The following is a 24845-nucleotide window of genomic DNA, read 5'->3' as shown; positions in this document are numbered from 1 at the left end:
CTGCGGAAGGTCATACCCTTGGACAGATGGACCCGAGATAGCCACCAGAGAAGAGAATCCCTGGTCTCTTGATCCAGATTTAGTAGAGGGGACAAATCTGTGTAATCCCCATTCCAATGAATGAGCATGCAGAGTTGCAGCGGTCTGAGATGTAGGCGGGCAAACGGCACTATGTCCATTGCCGCTACCATTAAGCCGATTACTTCCATACACTGAGCCACTGAAGGGCGAGAAGTAGAATAAAGAACACAGCAGGAATTTAGAAGTTTTGACAACCTGGCCTCTGTCAGGTAAATCTTCATTTCTACAGAATCTATCAGAGTTCTTAAGAAGGAAACTCTTGTGAGATGGGATAGAGAACTCTTTTCTTTGTTCACTTTCCACCCATGCGACCTCAGGAATGCCAGAACAATGTCTGTATGGGACCTGGCGATTTGAAAATTCGACGCCTGTATTAGAATGTCGTCTAGGTAAGGGGCTACTGCTATACCCCGTGGCCTTAGGACCGCTAGGAGTGACCCTAGAACCTTCGTAAAGATTATTGGTGCCGTAGCTAACCCAAAGGGAAGAGCCACAAACTGGCAATGCCTGTCTAGGAAGGCGAACTTGAGATACCAATGATGATCTCTGTGTATCGGAATGTGCAGATAAGCATCCTTTAAGTCCACGGTAGTCATATATTGACCCTCCTGGATCATAGGTAGGATGGTTCGAATAGTCTCCATCTTGAAGGATGGGACCCTGAGAAATTTGTTTAGGATCTTGAGATCTAAGATTGGTCTGAAGGTTCCCACTTTCTTGGGAACCACAAACAGATTTGAATCGAAGCCTTGCCCCTGTTCCTCCTTTGGAACTGGGTGGATCACTCCCATAACTAGGAGGTCTTGAACACAATGTAAGAATGCCTCTCTCTTTATCTGGTTTGCAGATAATTGTGAGAGATGAAATCTTCCTTTTGGGGAAGAAGCTTATAAGTCCAGAAGATATCCCTGGGACACGATTTCCAACGCCCAGGGATCCTAGACATCTCTTGCCCAAGCCTGGGCGAAGAGAGAAAGTCTGCCCCCTACTAGATCCGTTACTGGATCGGGGGCTGATCTTTCATGCTGTCTTAGAGGCAGCAGTAGGTTTTTTTGGCCTGCTTTCCTTTGTTCCATGCCTGGTTAGGTCTACAGACCGGCTTGGACGTGCAAAATTTCCCTCTTGTTTTGTATTAGAGGAAGTTGAAGCTGCGCCACTCTTGAAGTTTCGAAAGGCACGAAAATTAGGCTGTTTGGTCCTTAATTTGTTGGACCTATCCTGAGGAAGGGCGTGACCTTTTCCTCCAGTAATATCAGAAATGATCTCCTTCAGTCCAGGCCCGAATAGGGTCTGCCCCTTGAAGGGAATGTTGAGAAGCTTAGACTTTGAAGTAACGTAAGCTGACCAGGATTTAAGCCATAGCGCCCTACGCGCTTGAATAGCAAAACCTGAGTTCTTAGCCGTTAGTTTGGTTAAATGAACAACGGCGTCAGAAACAAATGAATTGGCTAGCTTAAGAGCTTTAAGCTTGTCAAGGATATCATCCAATGGGGTTTCTACCTGTAGAGCCTCTTCTAGAGACTCAAACCAGAAGGCCGCAGCAGCAGTGACAGGGGCAATGCATGCAAGGGGCTGGAGAATAAAACCTTGTTGAATAAAATTTTTCTTAAGGTAACCCTCTAATTTTTTGTCCATTGGATCTAGAAAAGCACAACTGTCCTCGACAGGGATAGTTATACGCTTCGCTAGAGTAGAGACTGCTCCCTCCACCTTAGGGACCGTTTGCCACAAGTCCCGTGTAGTGGAATCTATGGGAAACATCTTTTTAAAAACAGGAGGGGGAGAGAACGGTACACCTGGTCTATCCCATTCCTTAGTAATAATTTCTGAAAACCTCTTAGGTATTGGAAACATCAGTGTAAACAGGCACTGCGTAGTATTTATCCAATTTACACAATTTCTCTGGGACTACAATGGCATCAGTCATCCAGAGTTGCTAAAACCTCCCTGAACAACATGCGGAGGCGTTCAAGCTTAAATTTAAATGTAGACATATCAGAATCAGGTTGAAGTGTCTTCCCTGAGTCCGAAAAATCACCCACAGATAGAAGCTCTCCTTTTTCGGCTTCTGCACATTGTGAGGGTATATCGGACATAGCTACTAAAGCGTCAGAGAGCTCTGTATTTGTTCTAGCCCCAGAACTGTCTCGCTTTCCTTGTAACCCTGGCAGTTTGGACAATACTTCTGTAAGAGTATGATTCATAACTGACGCCATGTCTTGTAAAGTATACGCAATGGGCGCGCTAGATGTACTTGGCGCCCCTTGAGCGGGAGTTATAGGCTCTGACACGTGGGGAAAGTTAGTCGGCATAACTTCCCCCTTGTCAATTTTCTCTGGTGATAAATCTTTTAAAGCCATAATATGGTCTTTATAACTTATAGTAAGATCAGTGCATTTGGTACACATTCTAAGAGGGGGTTCCACAATGGCTTCTAAACATAATGAACAAGGAGTTTCCTCTATGTCAGACATGTTTAACAGACTAGTAATGAGACCAGCAAGCTTTGAAAACACTTTAATTAATGTGAAAAAGCAGAATATAAAAAACGGTACTGTGCCTTTAAGGGAAAAAAACAAACACAAAAACGGCAAAACAGTGAAAAAAGCAGTTAACTCTATGAAATTTTTACAGTGTATATAATAGACTAAAATAGCATTGCACCCACTTGCAAATGGATGATTAACCCCTCAGGTTCAAAAACGAAGCAAAAAAACGGTAAAAAACGTTAAAACAGTCACAAGCAAACTGCCACAGCTCTACTGTGGCTCCTACCTTCCCATAAAACAACTTTTGTAGGCACAAAAACTCTTTACAGAGGCCCAATATGTCAGGGGACTCCTTCAGGGAAGCTGGATGTCTCAGAATGTAAAAACAACTGCGCAATTAGAGCGTGAAAATAGGCCCCTCCCACCATGCACTCAAAGTCAGAGGGCCTTAAAAAACTATTCCTAGGAGTAAAATTACAGCCATGTGGAAAACTCGGCCCCAAACAAAGATTTATCACCTCAGTAAAAAAACGTTCTTTATATATATACAAACGTTTTACATACTAAGCCATAATAGAAAGTAATATGAAAATTACTTTTTACTGCAAGCATGATGCCAGTCGTTTATTAAATCACTGCAATCAGGCTTACCTTAACTAAATCAGGCACTGTCAGCATTTTCTAGTTCTTATCCTCTAGAAAATAATATACTGAACATACCTCAGGGCAGTTAATTCCGCAGGCCGTTCTCCCAGCTGAAGTTTCCTCATACTCTTCAGTTATGTGTGAGAACAGCAGTGGACCTTAGTTACAACCTGCTAAGATCACCAAAAACCTCAGGCAAATTCTTCTTCTAATTTCTGCCTGAGGTAAAAAACAGTACAACGCCGGCACCGTTTAAAAATAACAAACTTTTGATTGCAGATAAACTACACAAATTCACCACATCTCTCTAGCTACTTCCCTTGTCGAGAGCTGCAAGAGAATGACTGGGGGTGGCAGTTAGGGGAGGAGCTATATAGACAGCTCTGCTGTGGGTGATCCTCTTGCAGCTTCCTGTTGGGAAGGAGAATATCCCACAAGTAATGGATGAATCCATGGACTGGATACACCTTACAAGAGAAATATGGATAATTTTGTAATATACTTATAGAGTATGAGATAACCACACTATTACCTTTATTTCACCAATACTTGAGACGCAAGAGAGGTCAACTTTGAATTAACAGGGGCCAAGAAAGAAGATAAATGAACATTGTTAATGGCCCCCAAGGTTATTGTATGTTTAAGGCCACATGAAAACTTTGTGAGAATAGTAAACATCAGAACTAGTTAATACGACATATGTTTAAGTGATGGTGATGTATTGTATGTATTCAAATTATGTTGCAAAAAAACCCTATTTGTTTCAATAAAGCTTTATTTGAAAAAAAAAATAAAAAAATTGTGGGCTAGAGTAGAAGTGAGGCAAAAACGGTTTTGCGGTAGTGTAATCGTGTTTTTGCGAGCCATTTTCATGGCACTAATATTACAAGTGTAGCAAAACCGTGATTGCTCTAGTGCAGTGCTTTCCAAACTGAATTGTGTAGGTGTGTCCCTGCTTCAGCACAATTTTTTATTTTATTTTTAATTTAAAATTCTTTTAAATTTTTTTTTTGGTTTCCGACTTTCCACCTGCCTGCAATGCATATAACGTGGATGACACGTGATTAATACCTAGTGGGTCACAGATCATCTTAAGCTATTGGCGCAGCTTAGCGGGAACTGAAACTATTCCCGTTGGCGGTACATTGGCTCCTGACTGCACGTGTAGACTCCTTAATCGGCTTGTGACTGCATGTGTAGTCAGTGAGTAGGACAGCAGTGTGTTTGTAGCGCAGGCAGTAGTCAGTCGGACTCGCAGAGCTCTGAGGGCAGCAGCTTAAACGCTGAGCTGAAGTCAGAACTCAGTGGGGGGGGCAGGGGCGTATTTAGGTTTTGTGCTGCCCTAGGCACTCAAAATTCTGCTGCCCCCCCACACCCCAGTTTTAAGGCCTTTTTTTTTGACATAATATTTTTGGGGCAGGGTGTAAAAAATTTAAAAAATAATGTCTTTTTAAGTAGATGTTCACCAGGGCTTGCATTCAATCTGGTCACACACACACACATATATATATATATATATATATATATATATATATATATATATATATATATATATATATATATATATATATAAAGGCATTATTTTGCAAGTCAGATGATTAAAGTGTTTATATCAGAAAAAAATATCCTTCACTGTATGATAGTTTGTTAGTAGGTAGTTGTTTAACCTTAAACATCTTCTTTGGTGATTGACAGTTATTTAAGCAAAATATATGCTTGGATAAATATCTACTGAATATACAAACTGGCCTTTAAAAGTACTTAAAAAATACAACAGTAGTTATGATAGGTTTAGGAATTGTATCCTAGGGGATAAAGTCACATGATACAATCATAATAAAGTATATACTTGTATTGTTTCTGAATGTATTAAATGCATACAACATATTTTCAGTTGTGTTTTAAGTCACATAATTGTATAGACTCAGCAATAAATACTTATTCTTTGCATGTATGCCAGATAGACAAACAGTAAATGTACAAGTATTTAGTGATTAATCCGTTTAAGTATTTTAATGCCTAATGAAGATGTATTGAAGGGAGAAAGGCATATGCTGTTTCACAGTGGCCACGTTGTAGTGCACACTGCACTGTGTAGTCTGTGTGAGTCTCAATCACGCGGTGGAGCCAGGAAGAATACCGCATTCCCTCTCAGTCCAGGCCAGGCTGCGCAAGTGAGCTCCACCTCCACTTTCACCACGTCATGGGCACCCACATACAATCCCATAGGATAGCAATAGCCGGGCCAGCCATTTAAGTCATTAGTAATTGGTTGATTTAGCCACCCGGCCCTGAGTTCAGTAAAGTGGCCCTAGGGACTCAAAATTCTGCTGCCCCTTAAAAATCTGCTGGCCTAGGCACCGGCCTTGTTTGCCTATGCCTTAATACGCCCCTGGGGGGGGGGGGGTTCAGCTAGCTCCCAGTAGCGCATTGCTGCTCCTGCTCTTGATATATGGATAGGAAGTGGAAGCTATGAAATGCGAGTGTCTTTATCTAATATTCCACCAAATATTCAGAAACTGTGTTCATCCCATCAACCTCATACATCCCATTAAAATAGTAAGTAGCTATTGGTGTTATTAAACTACTAATATATTTCATTATTATATAATTTATGTATGTGTCCGTATCTCTTAAAACAAGTTAGTTTAACCTCCTGTTTTTTAGTACAACTGAATTACTGTGTCACGAAATGATGTAGATGTAAGTGTGTCACCAACATGAAAAGTTTGGAAAGCTCTGCGCTAGTGCAATCACCATTTACACTTCAATCCTTACTGCAATCTCAGAGCTGTGAATAACTGTCTTCCGAAACTAAAAAGTTGTACAAAACACTTCAAAAATACATTACAAAGTACAGTTACACTGATATTAACTGTAATTCAAAAAATAAAAAATATATTGCACAAAAAAGTTATAAGGGCTCAAATATGTATTTACAGTCATATATACACATATAAAAATATTAATATATATGTATACAAATATAGGTGCATTAGAACCCTTTGCCATTAAGTAGAAAACATGCTAAAACATATATATGCAATATTCATATTTAATAAAGATTTTATGGATTTACTGTAACTATTTCACATTTGCTAATGCAAATATGCTATGATGTTTGCGCAATGGGTTTTTTTCCCCCCAATTTATTTTTCCCCATTGACTTCTATGGGGAATGTGAAAATATGATGGAGTTTGTGCGATCTCGGGTGTTTCCCCCCCCCCACTTTTCTTCATTGATTTCTATGGGGGAATACATGCACGCGCAAATGGAAAATTAAATTCGTTTTTTCACGCAGAAAGAAAGAATTCCCTGTTTGCACTAACAGATGGTGATCTCAACCATGTGTATGTGTTGGCTGCATCATATATACACTTACCTGTGCAAGATCTTCCGTCTCCATCATAGTAAGGATTACATATGCATGTGTTGTTTGCTCTACAAGTCCCATTATCATCACAGGCAGGTGAGCACACAGGTTTAACATCTGTAATAAAACAAGTCATTAAAACTGTTTTAGTTGATAATAATGGATGGCATGTTCAGAAGCATCATATAGTCACTAAGAGTTTGATTATCTAAACCTCGCAATTTCAGATGTGTTTTCTCTCGCCGACTCTCACAGGGGCTGCCCTGGTAGAATTATCGTTAAAAAGGGGCATTCCCTGCTAGTGGTGAGCTGTCTCCCATTAAATGTAATCAAGCTCGTTGCAAAGGGAAACCGCACTGTGGAGGAAAGTTAGTAGTGAGCACGGTGCGTACTGTAAAAATGGAATCCTGCTGCCAATATAAATCACATTACTCTGTTTTCTGTGTATAGCATAATTGCTTATATTTTCGTATGCATGTGTTTGCCTGTTAGGGTTATAAGTATTTTGAGTGTTTTGAATAAAGCTCTCTAACTTTTAGTTGGCGAGAAAAAACTGTGAGCTTTGCAGTGAGAAAATCTTTACATAATTACGCTGAGATTAAAGAGACAATTTCAAATATGCCCATGAAACGCCCATGTTCAGCGCCTTTTAAAAAAACAAACAACAATTACGCTTTGTATTTTGTACTTTTAAGTATGCAGTTTTTGCTTTTTTTGCACATCCAGTGTACTTAAATTACGATTTACGATGTGCATAGTTAATAAGATTTCTTCCTGTGTAATTTACATACAAATTTAACATTTTTTATAAAATACGATTTTTGGTGAACAATTATGTTACGATTTTTGATGCATAAAGGGACATGAAACTCAAATTTTTTCTTTCAAGATTTAGAAAGAGAGTACAATTTTAAACAACTTTCTAATTTACTTCTATTATCTAATTTGCTTAATTCTCTTGATATACTTTGCTGAAAAGCATATCTAGATAGGCTCAGTGGCTGCTGATTGGTTGCTGCACATAGATGCCTCGTGTGATTGGCTCACACATGTGAATTGCTATTTCTTCAGCAAACAATATCTAAGGAATGAAGCAAATTAGTAATACAAGTAAATTGGAATGTTGTTTAAAATTGTATTCTCTACTTGAATCATGAGAGAATTTTTTTGGGTTTAGGGTCCCTTTAAAGGGACATTCCAGTCAAAATTGAAATGCACATAGGTAAATAACATATTTGGAGAGAAACATATTTGCAATATAGATGTATTGCCAAAAATGCTTCAAGTAAAAGTTATCACTGTTTTATTGTTAACATTTTTCTCTGCACATGCATGTGAAGCATAGCTAGATATTCTCAGTGCACCAACATTTTAAATACTGCAGCTGCTCAGAGTGCCAGTGGGGCTTGTATCATGTCAGCAATTAACAAACTGAGTCATTACCAGATGGTACAATAACCCTAGGCTTTCTGAACAAGTGTTGTGTTTAAAATGATGGTGCACGGTGCATACTTAAATAGACTTTTGAAACAGCTATAGCTTTTATTAGAAGCATTTTTGCTGATACATGTATATAACAAAAATGCTTCTATTCAAAACTGAAATGCATCAATGTGAATTCCAATTTTGGCTGTAATGTCCCTTTAACAATACAACTTTCCCTAGTTATAGTTGTGTGAGTGGTTCAATTATTCGTTTTGTATGATGTTTAATATACAAATTTTATTGTGAACTTTTCATATGAATATGCAGTATACGCCCCTAAGCGAGAAACCCTTTTTTCAGGGTAAAAAGGGGCTTTAGATCATTCCACCAGGGAAATTAAATTACTAGCGAGCATTCTTTAATAATCTCACTAGCCCAGAGAGCTTTAGGTCTCTCAAACATGAAAGTCCACTGAAGATGCATAGTGCTGAAAGCTGAAAGTAATTGCCCTATAAAACAAAATTCTAAGATTACGCTAAAGATAAGCGAAATTTGCAAATTCCAAAATGGCTATATAAATTGCTTAAAGGGATAGTCAAGTCCAAAATAAACTTTCATAATTCTGATAGGGCATGTCATTTTAAACAACTTTCCAATTTACTTTTATCACCAATTTTATGTTGTTCTCTTTGTATTCTTAGTTGAAAGCTAAACCTATGTAGGTTTGACTGCTAATTTCTTAGACCTTGAAGGCCGCCTCTTATCTAAATGCATTTTTACCGTTTTTCACCACTAGAGGGCATTAGTTCACGTGTGTTATATAGATAACATTGAGCTCACGCACTTGAAGTTACCTAGGAGTCAGCACTGATTGGCTAAAATGAAAGTCTGTCAAAAGAGCTGAGATATAGGGTCAGTCTGCAGAGGCTTAGATACAAGGTAATTACAGAGGTAAAAAGTGTATTATTATAACTGTGTTGGTTATGCAAAACTGTGGAATGGGTAATGAAGGAATTATCTATCTTTTTAAAAACAACAATTCTGGTGTTGACTGTCCCTTTAAATACACAATAAAAAAAACATAATTTATGTAAGAACTTACCTGATAAATTAATTTCTTTCATATTGGCAAGAGTCCATGAGCTAGTGACGTATGGGATATACAATCCTACCAGGAGGGGCAAGGTTTCCCAAACCTCAAAATGGCTATAAATACACCCCTCGCCACACCCACAATTCAGTTTAACGAATAGCCAAGTAGTGGGGTGATAAAGAAAGGAGTAAAAAGCATCAACAAAGGAATTTGGAAATAATTGTGCTTTATACAAAAATATCATAACCACCATAAAAAGGGTGGGTCTCATGGACTCTTGCCAATATGAAAGAAATTAATTTATCAGGTAGGTTCTTATATAAATGATGTTTTCTTTCATGTAATTGGCAAGAGTCCATGAGCTAGTGACGTATGGGATAGCAATACCCAAGATGTGGAACTCGCAAGAGTCACTAGAGAGGGAGGGATAAAAATAAAAACAGCCATTTTCTGCTGAAAAAATTAATCCACAACCCAAAAAATAAGTTTATTCTCATAAATGAAAGGAAAAAAATTTAAATTAAAGCAGAAGAATCAAACTGAAACAGCTGCCCGAAGAACTTTTCTACCAAAAGTTGCTTCTGAAGAAGCAAACACATCAAAACGGTAGAATTTAGTAAATGTATACAAAGAAGACCAAGTTGCTGCTTTGCAAATCTGATCAACTGAAGCTTCATTCTTAAAAGCCCACGAAGTAGAGATCTAGTAGAATGAGCTGTAATTCTCTGAGGCGGGGCTTGACCCGACTCCAAATAAGCTTGATGAATCAAAAACTTTAACCACAAAGCCAAGGAAACAGCAGAAGCCTTCTGACCTTTCCTAGAACCAGAAAAGATAACAAATAGACTAGAAGTCTTCCTGAAATATTTAGTAGCTTCAACATAATATTTCAAAGCTCTTACCACATCCAAAGGATGTAAGGATCTCTCCAAAGAATTCTTAGGATTAGGACACAAGGAAGGGAAAACAATTTCTCCATTAATGTTGTTAGAATTCACAACCTTAGGTAAGAATTTAAATGAAGTCCGCAAAACCGCCTTATCTTGATGAAAAATCAGAAAAGGAGATTCACAAGAGAGAGCGGATAATTCAGAAACTCTTCTAGCAGAAGAGATGGCCAAAAGAAACAACACTTTCCAAGAAAGTAGTTTAATGTCCAAAGAATGCATAGGCTCAAACTGAGGAGCCTGTAAAGCCTTCAAAACTAAATTAAGACTCCAGGGAGGAGAGATTGATTTAATGACAGGCTTGATACGAACCAAAGCCTGCACAAAACAATGAATATCAGGAAGTTTAGCAATCTTTCTGTGAAATAAAACAGAAAGAGCAGAGATTTGTCCTTTCAAGGAACTTGCAGACAAACCTTTATCCAAACCATCCTGAAGAAACTGTAAAATTCTAGGAATTCTAAAAGAATGCCAAGAGAATTTAGGAGAAGAACACCATGAAATGTAAGTCTTCCAAACTTGATAATAAATCTTTCTAGAAACAGATTTACGAGCCTGTAACATAGTATTAATCACTGAGTCAGAGAAACCTCTATGACTAACCACTAAGCGTTCAATCTCCATACCTTCAAATTTAATGATTTGAGATCCTGATGGAAAAACGGACCTTGAGATAGGTCTGGCCTTAGTGGAAGTGGCCAAGGTTGGCTACTGGACATTCGGACAAGATCCGCATACCAAAACCTGTGAGGCCATGCTGGAGCTACCAGCAGCACAAACAATTGCTCCATGATGATCTTGGAGATTACTCTTGGAAGAAGGCGGGAAAATATAAGCAGGTTGATAACACCAAGGAAGTGTCAATGCATCTACTGCTTCCGCCTGAGGATCCCTGGACTTGGACAGGTACCTGGGAAGTTTTATGTTTAGATGAGATGCCATCAGATCTATTTTTGGAAGCCCCCACATCTGAACAATTTGAGAAAACACATCTGGGTGGAGAGACCATTCTCCCGGATGCAAAGTCTGACGACTGAGGTAATCCGCTTCCCAATTGTCTATACCTGGGATATGAACCACAGAAATTAGACAGGAGCTGGATTCCGCCCTTCTGACATAGAGAGAGGCAAATAGGAACGGGGTCTAAAATAATGAAAATATTTGGCGGCAAGTATGACGCACAACAAACAGAAAAATATTTTTTGCCGCCAAAAACGTCCGGAAACGACACACTCGCATCATAGATGACGCAACCTTGTGAAAGGACCCGGCATCAACTAAGACGCCGGAAATGACCAATTTGCGTCAATGAATGTAACTTTGCGCCAAAAAAATCTCGCGCCAAGAATGACGCAATAAACTTTAGCATTTTGCGCCCTCGCGAGCCGAATTCTGCCCACTATTTAGAAAAATGACAGTCAATTGAAAAAAGACTACACCCCAGGTAAGAAATACATTTCTAAAAAATGCATTTCCCAGATATGAAACTGACAGTCTGCAAAAGGAAATATACTGAAACCTGAATCATGGCAAATATAAGTACAATACATATATTTAAAACTTTATATAAATACATAAAGTACCAAACCATAGAGTGTCTTAAGTAATGAAAACATACTTACCTGAAGACACCCATCCACATATAGCAGATAGCCAAACCAGTACTGAAACGGTTATCAGTAGAGGTAATGGAATATGAGAGTATATCGTCAATCTGAAAAGGGAGGTAGGAGATGAATCTCTACGACCGATAACAGAGAACCTATGAAATAGATCCCCGTGAGGAAAACCATTGCATTCAATAGGTGATACTCCCTTCACATCCTTCTGACATTCACTGTACTCTGAGAGGAAACGGGCTTCAAAAAAGCTGAGAAGCGCATGTCAACGTAGAAATCTTAGCACAAACTTACTTCACCACCTCCATAGGAGGCAAAGTTTGTAAAACTGAATTGTGGTGTGGTGAGGGGTGTATTTATAGGCATTTTGAGGTTTGGGAAACTTTGCCCCTCCTGGTAGGATTGTATATCCCATACGTCACTAGCTCATGGCCTCTTGCCAATTACATGAAAGAAATATAAAATATATTTAAAATACGGATACTAAAAATAACATACACGCCTCTTAGCCGTTTAAATTCTAAATATAAATATGCATATAATAATACAAACACTGCACTGTATTATATACGTTTGTATTAAATGTATATCTGTATTTGGAATTAGGTTGCTAAGAAGCGTGTATTTTATTTTTAGTATCCGTAAATTAAATATATTTTATATTTTCTATTGTGTATTAAAAACCAATTTATAGAGCCATTTTGGAATTTGCTAATTTAGCTTTTCTTTAAAGCAATCTTAGAACTTTTTTTATAGGGCAGATCTTTTTTGGAAGCCTAGAGGACTCCTTTTTTCTAAAATGTATAAGACTGTTTTTTAGTAGTGCAATCTGATATTGTTTTATTTAAAGCTGAAAGTAATTACTTTGCCTGACTAAAACGACACATACCTACAATAGTTTTCTAATTTCCATCTAAAAGAGAATGCTTCAAAACACCTTAGATAGCTTTTTTTTTTTTTTTAAATGGATGTTCTACTGCTGAATAAACTAACTTTTTATGTAGGAGTTGTCCCTATTAGCCACTAAATAATAGAGTCACAGGACTGAATTGTATTTCCTGTTAGTTTCATTTCAAATTTACACAGTTTTTACTCGATTGGTTACGAATGTGCAGGGGGAGGCATTGCACAAGCAGTTCACCAGAAATGCTTGTGCAATGTTAAATGCGGACAGCGTATGCTACAGCGAATCATGTCCACTCGAAATGTAATAAATCTACCCCATAGAATGAATTGTAGTGGTTAAATTCACTTACTTAACTTGATTCCACATTTCTGACCAGACCATCCTTCATTGCAGAAACATGATCCATCACCGGATATTCCATCAATGCATTTACCATTGTCTGTGCATCTGCAAACTGTAAAATGCAAACATATTATGTCACTGTGTTGATTGTAAGTGACCATAGCTACACACACATTTTTATTTGTTATTTATTAAAGTAGAGCATTGGACTACATAAATCAAATGGGCTGACTGCAGGTACAGTTTTTTAGATTGAGAATAATAAAGATTTCCTCAAAAGAGTTAGTATAAGAAATTCAGTCATCTTTAACATCAGATCTAATAAAGTATCGCACTCCTAGCAAGCTCCTGTAACACTCTGGGGTGCCCACACAGCTTGGTTCAGAATCAGTGAAATATCATACTGCACTGTATTCACTGTAAACATCTTTTATGAAATGAAATACGTTCTAAATACATTCTTCAGATTTTCTGTGTGGTAGTATGGGAAAGTGTCAGTTTTATTTAGAGCTGCATCTGCTATGAGGGACAATGCAGCCAACCAAGAACAGTACATGAGGGATGAAAGATACAAGGCTCATTTATCTGTTTGACTGCTGAAACCATCACACATACTAAAATATGATTACTTGAGTATTATCTATAGAAGAACTATGTAAACAAGAGGAAAGAAGCAGAAATGGACCTCTCAGTTTGGGGACAAATAGGTATTATTATTTTAATTTTTTAATGACAAGACTCCTTAGAGCAGTGATGGCTAACCTTGGCACCCCAGATGTTTTTGAACTACATTTCCCATGATGCTTTGTCACTCTGCAGTCTAGTTAAGCATCATGGGAAATAGATAGATAACACTGCCTTAGGGTAAGGATTGTCATCAGTATTCAAATGTTGCTCAATGAATTTTTGAATGACAAATTTTAGCTTGATATTTATCTTGTTATGCAGGGTTCTGAATGTGAAGCTACTTTACAATATAATGTTAACCCTCCAAAAAATGTGTGTGATTTCTCTCCATGCTGGCAAGTTTTTGATCATCAGTATTTTCAATTGTATATATTGAAAGATAAAATAAGCTGTCACTAGTTCACTACTTCTATTAAGACTATCATTTTGTATTGCACCTATTTACTATGAAAGAGGTCTGATTTCCATCTGCTAACAGGCATCAGTTCAAAGGTTTTCAACCATCCCTGGTTTTCACTGATGATACCTCTGGGCCTAGAGAAACATGACTCTACAAATGGACTAAACCATAAGGAATACACATTGGAGCCTATGGAAGCATGCTCTCGTGAGTGCAATGCTTCCTAGCAATGCGAACGCAAGGTCGCGTTAGCATTGCACTTAACTTGTAATACTAGCGCACAGTAGCGATATTTAGCGCTCCACTTGTAATCTGGTCCTTAATAAGGAATCCTGTTTTGGTAGGTGGAAGATGTGAGTGGAAAAGATGGTGTGTTAAGAATCCCAAATTTCATGCCAATATCCTGTTTCTTAAATATGCTCTATAGTCATTGGCGTCGGAGCGGGGATGCGGGTGGGGGTAAGAGGGGGACACATCCCACAGGAAATTATATAGGGGGGACAGATAATGCAGAAATTGTGCCAGTTAAATGAGGCAGGAGGATTGCTTATCACAGGGCTGGAGCCCACAAAGCATCCAATGCTACCCCCTACTAACCCCCACCATCCAGCTTGTTGCTGCCAGACACACCTAAAAACATAATTTATGTAAGAACTTACCTGATAAATTCATTTCTTTCATATTAGCAAGAGTCCATGAGCTAGTGACGTATGGGATATACATTCCTACCAGGAGGGGCAAAGTTTCCCAAACCTCAAAATGCCTATAAATACACCCCTCACCACACCCACAATTCAGTTTAACGAATAACCAAGAAGTGGGGTGATAAAAAAGTGCGAAAGCATATAAAATAAGGAATTGGAATAAATTGTGCTTTATACAAAATCATAACCACCACAAAAAAAGGGCGGGCCTCATGGACTCTTGCTAATATGAAAGAAATGAATTTATCAGGTAAGTTCTTACATAAATTATGTTTTCTTTCATGTAATTAGCAAGAGTCCATGAGCTAGTGACGTATGGGATAATGACTACCCAAGATGTGGATCTTTCCACACAAGAGTCACTAGAGAGGGAGGGATAAAATAAAGACAGCCAATTCCTGCTGAAAATAATCCACACCCAAAATAAAGTTTAACGAAAAACATAAGCAGAAGATTCAAACTGAAACCGCTGCCTGAAGTACTTTTCTACCAAAAACTGCTTCAGAAGAAGAAAATACATCAAAATGGTAGAATTTAGTAAAAGTATGCAAAGAGGACCAAGTTGCTGCTTTGCAAATCTGGTCAACCGAAGCTTCATTCCTAAATGCCCAGGAAGTAGAAACTGACCTAGTAGAATGAGCTGTAATTCTCTGAGGCGGAGTTTTACCCGACTCAACATAGGCAAGATGAATTAAAGATTTCAACCAAGATGCCAAAGAAATGGCAGAAGCTTTCTGGCCTTTTCTAGAACCGGAAAAGATAACAAATAGACTAGAAGTCTTACGGAAAGATTTCGTAGCTTCAACATAATATTTCAAAGCTCTAACAACATCCAAAGAATGCAACGATTTCTCCTTAGAATTCTTAGGATTAGGACATAATGAAGGAACCACAATTTCTCTACTAATGTTGTTGGAATTCACAACTTTAGGTAAAAATTCAAAAGAAGTTCGCAACACCGCCTTATCCTGGTGAAAAATCAGAAAAAGAGACTCACAAGAAAGAGCAGATAATTCAGAAACTCTTCTGGCAGAAGAGATGGCCAAAAGGAACAAAACTTTCCAAGAAAGCAATTTAATGTCCAATGAATGCATAGGTTCAAACGGAGGAGCTTGAAGAGCTCCCAGAACCAAATTCAAACTCCAAGGAGGAGAAATTGACTTAATGACAGGTTTTATACGAACCAAAGCTTGTACAAAACAATGAATATCAGGAAGAATAGCAATCTTTCTGTGAAAAAGAACAGAAAGAGCAGAGATTTGTCTTTTCAAAGAACTTGCGGACAAACCCTTATCTAAACCATCCTGAAGAAACTGTAAAATTCTCGGTATTCTAAAAGAATGCCAAGAAAAATGATGAGAAAGACACCAAGAAATATAAGTCTTCCAGACTCTATAATATATCTCTCGAGATACAGACTTACGAGCCTGTAACATAGTATTAATCACAGAGTCAGAAAAACCTCTTTGACCAAGAATCAAGCGTTCAATCTCCATACCTTTAAATTTAAGGATTTCAGATCCTGATGGAAAAAAGGACCTTGTGACAGAAGGTCTGGTCTTAACGGAAGAGTCCACGGTTGGCAAGAGGCCATCCGGACAAGATCCGCATACCAAAACCTGTGAGGCCATGCCGGAGCTACCAGCAGAACAAACGAGCATTCCTTCAGAATCTTGGAGATTACTCTTGGAAGAAGAACTAGAGGCGGAAAGATATAGGCAGGATGATACTTCCAAGGAAGTGATAATGCATCCACTGCCTCCGCCTGAGGATCCCGGGATCTGGACAGATACCTGGGAAGTTTCTTGTTTAGATGGGACGCCATCAGATCTATTTCTGGAAGTTCCCACATTTGAACAATCTGAAGAAATACCTCTGGGTGAAGAGACCATTCGCCCGGATGTAACGTTTGGCGACTGAGATAATCCGCTTCCCAATTGTCTATACCTGGGATATGAACCGCAGAAATTAGACAGGAGCTGGATTCCGCCCAAACCAAAATTCGAGATACTTCTTTCATAGCCAGAGGACTGTGAGTCCCTCCTTGATGATTGATGTATGCCACAGTTGTGACATTGTCCGTCTGAAAACAAATGAACGATTCTCTCTTCAGAAGAGGCCAAAACTGAAGAGCTCTGAAAATTGCACGGAGTTCCAAAATATTGAACGGTAATCTCACCTCCTGAGATTCCCAAACTCCTTGTGCCGTCAGAGATCCCCACACAGCTCCCCAACCTGTGAGACTTGCATCTGTTGAAATTACAGTCCAGGTCGGAAGCACAAAAGAAGCCCCCTGAATTAAACGATGGTGATCTGTCCACCATGTTAGAGAGTGTCGAACAATCGGTTTTAAAGATATTGTTTGAGATATCTTCGTGTAATCCTTGCACCATTGCTTCAGCATACAGAGCTGAAGAGGTCGCATGTGAAAACGAGCAAAGGGGATCGCGTCCGATGCAGCAGTCATAAGACCTAGAATTTCCATGCATAAGGCTACCGAAGGGAATGATTGTGACTGAAGGTTTCGACAAGCTGCAATCAATTTTAGACGTCTCTTGTCTGTTAAAGACAGAGTCATGGATACTGAATCCATCTGGAAACCCAGAAAGGTTACCCTTGTCTGAGGAATCAAAGAACTTTTTGGTAAATTGATCCTCCAACCATGATCTTGAAGAAACAACACAAGTCGATTCGTATGAGATTCTGCTAAATGTAAAGACTGAGCAAGTACCAAGATATCGTCCAAATAAGGAAATACCACAATACCCTGTTCTCTGATTACAGACAGAAGGGCACCGAGAACCTTTGTAAAAATTCTTGGAGCTGTAGCTAGGCCAAACGGCAGAGCCACAAACTGGTAATGCTTGTCCAGAAAAGAGAATCTCAGGAACTGATAATGATCTGGATGAATCGGAATATGCAGATATGCATCCTGTAAATCTATTGTGGACATATAATTCCCTTGCTGAACAAAAGGCAAGATAGTCCTTACAGTTACCATCTTGAACGTTGGTATCCTTACATAACGATTCAATATTTTTAGATCAAGAACTGGTCTGAAGGAATTCTCCTTCTTTGGTACAATGAAGAGATTTGAATAAAACCCCATCCCCTGTTCCGGAACTGGAACTGGCATAATTACTCCAGTCAACTCTAGATCTGAAACACATTTCAGAAATGCTTGAGCTTTTACTGGATTTACTGGGACACGGGAAAGAAAAAATCTCTTTGCAGGAGGTCTCATCTTGAAACCAATTCTGTACCCTTCTGAAACAATGCTCTGAATCCAAAGATTGTGAACAGAATTGATCCAAATTTCCTTGAAAAAACGTAATCTGCCCCCTACCAGCTGAGCTGGAATGAGGGCCGCACCTTCATGTGGACTTAGAAGCAGGCTTTGCCTTTCTAGCTGGCTTGGATTTATTCCAGACTGGAGATGGTTTCCAAACTGAAACTGCTCCTGAGGATGAAGGATCAGGCTTTTGTTCTTTGTTGAAACGAAAGGAACGAAAACGATTATTAGCCCTGTTTTTACCTTTAGATTTTTTATCCTGTGGTAAAAAAGTTCCTTTCCCACCAGTAACAGTTGAAATAATGGAATCCAACTGAGAACCAAATAATTTGTTACCCTGGAAAGAAATGGAAAGTAAAGTTGATTTAGAAGCCATATCAGCATTCCAAGTTTTAAGCCATAAAGCTCTTCTAGCTAAGATAGCTAGAGACATAAACCTGACATCAACTCTGATAATATCAAAAATAGCATCACAGATAAAATTATTAGCATGCTGAAGAAGAAGAATAATATCATGAGAATCACGATGTGTTACTTGTTGCGCTAAAGTTTCCAACCAAAAAGTTGAAGCTGCAGCAACATCAGCCAAAGATATAGCAGGTCTAAGAAGATTACCTGAACACAGATAAGCTTTTCTTAGAAAGGATTCAATTTTCCTATCTAGAGGATCCTTAAACGAAGTACCATCTGACGTAGGAATAGTAGTACGTTTAGCAAGGGTAGAAATAGCCCCATCAACTTTAGGGATCTTGTCCCAAAATTCTAATCTGTCAGACGGCACAGGATATAAATGCTTAAAACGTTTAGAAGGAGTAAATGAATTACCCAATTTATCCCATTCCTTGGAAATTACTGCAGAAATAGCATTAGGAACAGGAAAAACTTCTGGAATAACCACAGGAGCTTTAAATACCTTATCCAAACGTTTAGAATTAGTATCAAGAGGACCAGAATCCTCTATTTCTAAAGCAATTAGTACTTCTTTAAGTAAAGAACGAATAAATTCCATTTTAAATAAATATGAAGATTTATCAGCATCAACCTCTGAGACAGAATCCTCTGAACCAGAGGAATCATCAGAATCAGAATGATGATCTTCATTTAAAAATTCATCTGTAGGGAGAGAAGTTTTAAAAGATTTTTTACGTTTACTAGAAGGAGAAATAACAGACATAGCCTTCTTAATGGATTCAGAAACAAAATCTCTTATATTATCAGGAACATTCTGCACCTTAGATGTTGAAGGAACTGCAACAGGCAATGGTACTTTACTAAAGGAAATATTATCTGCTTTAACAAGTTTGTCATGACAATCAATACAAACAACAGCAGGAGGAATAGCTACCAAAAGTTTACAGCAGATACACTTAGCTTTGGTAGATTCAGCACTTGACAGCGATTTTCCTGTAGTATCTTCTGACTCAGATGCAACGTGGGACATCTTGCAATATGTAAGAGAAAAAACAACATATATATAAAGCAAAATTGATCAAATTCCTTAAATGACAGTTTCAGGAATGGGAAAAAATGCCAAAGAACAAGCTTCTAGCAACCAGAAGCAATGAAAAATGAGACTAAAATAATGTGGAGACAAAAGTGACGCCCATATTTTTTCGCGCCAAATAAGACGCCCACATTATTTGGCGCCTAAATGCTTTTGGCGCCAAAAATGACGCCACATCCGGAACGCCGACATTTTTGGCGCAAAATAACGTCACAAAAAATGACGCAACTTCCCGCGACACATATGACGCCGGAAACGGAAATAGAATTTTTGCACCAAAAGAGTCCGCGCCAAGAATGACGCAATAAAATGAAGCATTTTCAGCCCCCGCGAGCCTAACAGCCCACAGGGAAGAGTCAAATTTTTTGAAGGTAAGAAAAAAAATATTAAATCAAATGCATTATCCCAAATATGAAACTGACTGTCTGAAAATAAGGAAAGTTGAACATTCTGAGTCAAGGCAAATAAATGTTTGAATACATATATTTAGAACTTTATAAACAAAGTGCCCAACCATAGCTTAGAGTGTCACAGAAAATAAGATTTACTTACCCCAGGACACTCATCTACATGTTTGTAGAAAGCCAAACCAGTACTGAAACGAGAATCAGCAGAGGTAATGGTATATATAAGAGTATATCGTCGATCTGAAAAGGGAGATAAGAGATGAATCTCTACGACCGATAACAGAGAACCTATGAAATAGACCCCGTAGAAGGAGATCACTGCATTCAAATAGGCAATACTCTCCTCACATCCCTCTGACATTCACTGCACGCTGAGAGGAAAACCGGGCTCCAACTTGCTGCGGAGCGCATATCAACGTAGAATCTAGCACAAACTTACTTCACCACCTCCATCGGAGGCAAAGTTTGTAAAACTAAATTGTGGGTGTGGTGAGGGGTGTATTTATAGGCATTTTGAGGTTTGGGAAACTTTGCCCCTCCTGGTAGGAATGTATATCCCATACGTTACTAGCTCATGGACTCTTGCTAATTACATGAAAGAAATTTACACAGGTGCCTCTGGTTCCTTTCTAGACTGCTTACATGATGTAACCATCCTCTCCTCTGGCCATGCGGCATGCTGGGACTTCTAGTTCCCCTACCCCACAGCTAGAGGACGCCTACATTGCAGGAGCAGCTAATATATACAGCAATGGGGTAAAAAAAATGTGAGCTGCTGAAGACATGCTATAAATAACACACACTGTAGGATGCACCTAGAGCCCATGATCCCACCAATGACCCCCGCTGCAAACAGGAAATATTTCACCACCCAGCTGTGCACTTCGGAGTGACTGGAGGCTCAGGCCCACGCCCACCCTAACATTTTTTTTTATTAGTAGAATAGTCTATACAGTTGAAGGACTATTGGGAGGGGTGTGGATGACATAGGAGCTGTACAGGACAAATCCCCCAGACGGTTTATTTATGAAGCAGCGGATGCTGCCTCAGATCCACTCCGCTGCTCCTTAACTCATCCGCCCCCTCTGAGGTGGCAGAAGGCAATCCGCCCAATCGAATACGATCGGGCTGATTGACACCCCCTGCTAGTGGCTGCGAATCTGCAGGGGGTGGTATTGCACCAGCAGTTCACCAGAACTGCTGAGGCAATGATAAATACAGACAGCGTATGCGGTCTGCATTTATCGATGTGCAGTGGACATGATCCGCTATATCGGATCATGTCCGTCCGCACATTAATAAATAGACCCCACATTCCTCTCCCAAATATAAAATCAGGATTTTTTAAAATTATTTTCTGCATAGCTGTCACCGGCATTTTAAACAGCAAGTGTAAGCTCCGGCACCCAGCCCCTCCCTTTTAACTTCCTTCAGCTTCCCCCGGTGTGGTGCTGTGTAAATCAGCAGCTGTGAGTCAGGAAGTGCCTATTCTGCTGCTACTCACTTTCGGTGACGTGAAATCAGCTGTTTCACCAAAATGAACTCACTGCGCATGCGCTCCCTGTGTCAATGCATTAACATTCTAGCCATCAGATTTGTTGATGGCCTCCTTTGTTATACACTAAACACTACAAATCCCACCATGCCTTCAATTTAAACTAGATAAAATCGAACAGAATTGACCAATCTAAAAATGTGATCAGATAAACACACCTGTTGCTAGGCAGAATTTATGACAAAGCGTAACCCCCTACTATAAGTCTTAATCACTGTTTCCTATAAAGGCGTTAATAGAAAGCCCAACAAAAATATACAGAGAAGGTGATGTGGATTAAGTGAACACAACACACAATTATATACTATCAATTTCATTACACACCACCCAATTATCTACTATCATTTTAGACATAATCAAATTCATAGTATATAATTATGTGCTGCTTTCAGTTAATCCGCGTCACCTTCTCTGTATATTTTTGTTGCACTTTCCATTTACTTCTTCTTAAGAAACAGTAATATAGACTTATAGTAGGGGCATACCCTTGGTCATAAACTCTGCCTAGAAACAGGTGTATTTATCTGTTCACATTTTTAGATTGGTCAATACTGTCCACCGCACAGCGATGCCATCAGCATACGCTGTCAACATTTATCATTGCACAAGCATTTCTAGTGAAATGCTTGTGCAATGCCACCCCTGCACATTTGCGGCCAATTAGGGAGTGCAAATCAACCCGATTGTATCCGATGTCCATTATTGGACTTTTAGTTGTATTTTTATCATAATCTTTGATTTACTTTTTTTACGGTAAATTATATAGATCATATATGTGACATTTAATGTATCCATTGTTATTATCTTCTGGATTCTATTAGTATATCATTATTTATATTTTAACCTTCTAAAAAGCTCAAACACACTTTTTAAACAGTTTCCATCATTACTTCTAATTATTTTGTTATTCTTATGGCTTCCAATGCTTACTTTATAATTTCATGAAACATATTTCTATAATACATAGATGTTCTGTTATACTTTCACGTAATGTTCTCAGGGTTTTGCCTATGTATTGTTTTTTACATATACACTCTATTACATAGATTACACCTCTATCGGTGCATCTAAATGTATCATTTATTATAAACAAACTTCCTGTTTGCCTTGACCTTTGCCTTAACCTTTTTGCTATAGTCACATGACCTACAACAGAAACAGGGATAAAAACCTTTTACCTCTGTGCCAAACAGGTTCAATTGATTTTTCTGGGGTGCACTACTTTTAAACTCACTCTGAGGTAGAGTACTTTTAATTTTTTTGATCTTTTATTAATTAATTTTGGATTCATCGTCAGTCTGTCTCCTATAATATAGGATCTTCCCTAACTATATGCCAATGCTTTTTAATTATTCTTGCTATCTTCTTATATTGGCCTTTGAAATTAGTAATATATATAGTGATCATTGACATTTAAAATGCTGTCTTTCTCTTTATATTTTAATAGAGTCTGTCAATCTCTTTCACTCCTTCTGATGTTACACGCCAAACTCGATAGTGTGAAGGAACACAAGACGGCAGCGGACTACCGCTAGAACACAGAGCGGAGACGTTTTTGTGAGGGCTGGTTGACTAAAACCAGCAACGGTGAGTGAACTTCTAAATCTGACTTACATTTTGCCATTGTCTACTGTGTATTTCCTACAAGTCTGTTGAGCGGACTAGGAATTGAAACAGTTAGAACACTGAGTATGGATGATTACTTTTAAACTCTGCATCTACCTACATATAGATTGTGTATTGCATCTTTGAACTACTTCATGTTTTTTACGATCTAGAGATTTTTTAGAGGTGTACACCTTTTTTATTCTTTTTTTATTTGGATATCCACACTATATTTATCAGTATCTTTACTTGAGTCCTTTTTATATTGTTACTAGTACTAAAGCCCGTGTACACGGGCCATTTTTTTCAGAACAGCGGTCCCACCCCTTGCTCTCTCCCCCCTTTCTTTTGCTCTCTCTTCCCCCCTCTCTTTTGCTTTCTTTCCCCCCTCTCTTTTGCTTTCTCTCCCCCCTCTCCTTTGTTCTCTCTCTCCCCTCTTTTGCTCTCTCTCTCCCCTCTTTGGCTCTCTCCATCATTTCTTTTGCTCTCTCTCCCCCCTCTTTGTCTCCCCCCCCCTTTGGCTCTCCCCCCCCTCTTTGGCTTCCCCCCCTCTTTGGCTCTCCCCCCCCCCTCTTTTGCTCTCTCTCCTCTTTGGCTCTCTCTCTCCCCTCTTTGGCTCCCCCCCCTTTGGCTCTCTCTCCCCCCTCTTTGGCTCTCTCTCCCCCCTCTTTTGCTCTCTCTCCTCTTTGGCTCTCTCTCTCCCCCCTCTTTGGCTCCCCCCTCCCCTTTGTCTCCCCCCCTCTTTGGCTCTCCCCCCCCCTCTTTTGCTCTCCCCTCCCCTCTTTGGCTCTCTCCCCCCTCTTTTGTTCTCTCCCCCCTCTTTGGCGCTCTCCCCCCCCTCTTTGGCTCTCTCCCCCCCTCTTTGGCTCTGCCCCCCCCTCTTTGGCTCTCTCTCCCCCTCTTTGGCTCTCTCCCCCCCCCTCTTTGGCTCTCCCCCCCCTCTTTGGCTCTGCCCCCCCCCCCTCTTTGGCTCTCTCTCCCCCCTCTTTGGCTCTCTCTCCCCCCTCTTTGGCTCTCTCCCCTCTTTTGCTCTCCTCTTTGGCTCTCTTTCCTCTTTCGCTCTCTCTCTCCCCCCTCTTTGGCTCTCCCCCCCTTTAGCTCTCTCCCCCCCCTTTGGCTCTCCCCCCCCCCCTCGTTGGCTCTCTCCCCCCCCCCTCTTTGGCTCTCTCCCCCCCCCCCCTCTTTGGCTCTCTCTCCCCCCTCTTTGGCTCTCTCTCCCCCCTCTTTGGCTCTTTTTCCTCTTTGGCTTTCTCTCTCCCCCCTCTTTGGCTCTCCCCCCCTTCTCTTTGGCTCTCCCCCCCTTCTCTTTGGCTCTCTTCCCCCCCTTCTCTTTGGCTCTCTCTCCCCCCCCCTTCTCTTTGGCTCTCTCTCCCCCCCCTTCTCTTTGGCTCTCTCTCCCCCCCCCTTCTCTTTGGCTCTCTCTCCCCCCCCCTTCTCTTTGGCTCTCTGCCCCCCCTTCTCTTTGGCTCTCTGCCCCCCCCTTCTCTTTGGCTCTCTGCCCCCCCTTCTCTTTGGCTCTCTGCCCCCCCCTTCTCTTTGGCTCTCTGCCCCCCCCCCCTTCTCTTTAGCTCTCTGCCCCCCCTTCTCTTTAGCTCTCTGCCCCCCCCTTCTCTTTGGCTCTCTGCCCCCCCCTTCTCTTTGGCTCTCTGCCCCCCCCTTCTCTTTAGCTCTCTGCCCCCCCCCTTCTCTTTAGCTCTCTGCCCCCCCCCCTTCTCTTTAGCTCTCTGCCCCCCCCCCCTTCTCTTTGGCTCTCTGCCCCCCCCTTCTCT

General features: G+C 40.0%; 1 protein-coding gene across 1 annotated transcript in view; it reads right to left on the bottom strand.

Moving 5' to 3' along the window:
• Positions 1 to 24845, bottom strand: part of STAB1 (stabilin 1) — a 1127460-nt gene that overhangs the window by 84506 nt on the left and 1018109 nt on the right. Inside the window, exons 57-58 of the mRNA XM_053721023.1 lie at positions 12930 to 13034; positions 6599 to 6706 (exon numbers count right to left, since the gene is read on the bottom strand). Of these exons, the coding sequence (XP_053576998.1) occupies positions 6599 to 6706; positions 12930 to 13034 (213 nt within the window). The remainder of the gene's footprint in view (positions 1 to 6598; positions 6707 to 12929; positions 13035 to 24845) is intronic.

This window comes from Bombina bombina, chromosome 7 (assembly GCF_027579735.1).
Source record: "Bombina bombina isolate aBomBom1 chromosome 7, aBomBom1.pri, whole genome shotgun sequence".
NCBI lineage: Eukaryota > Metazoa > Chordata > Amphibia > Anura > Bombinatoridae > Bombina > Bombina bombina.
This window is presented reverse-complemented; position numbering and strand designations above follow the sequence as displayed.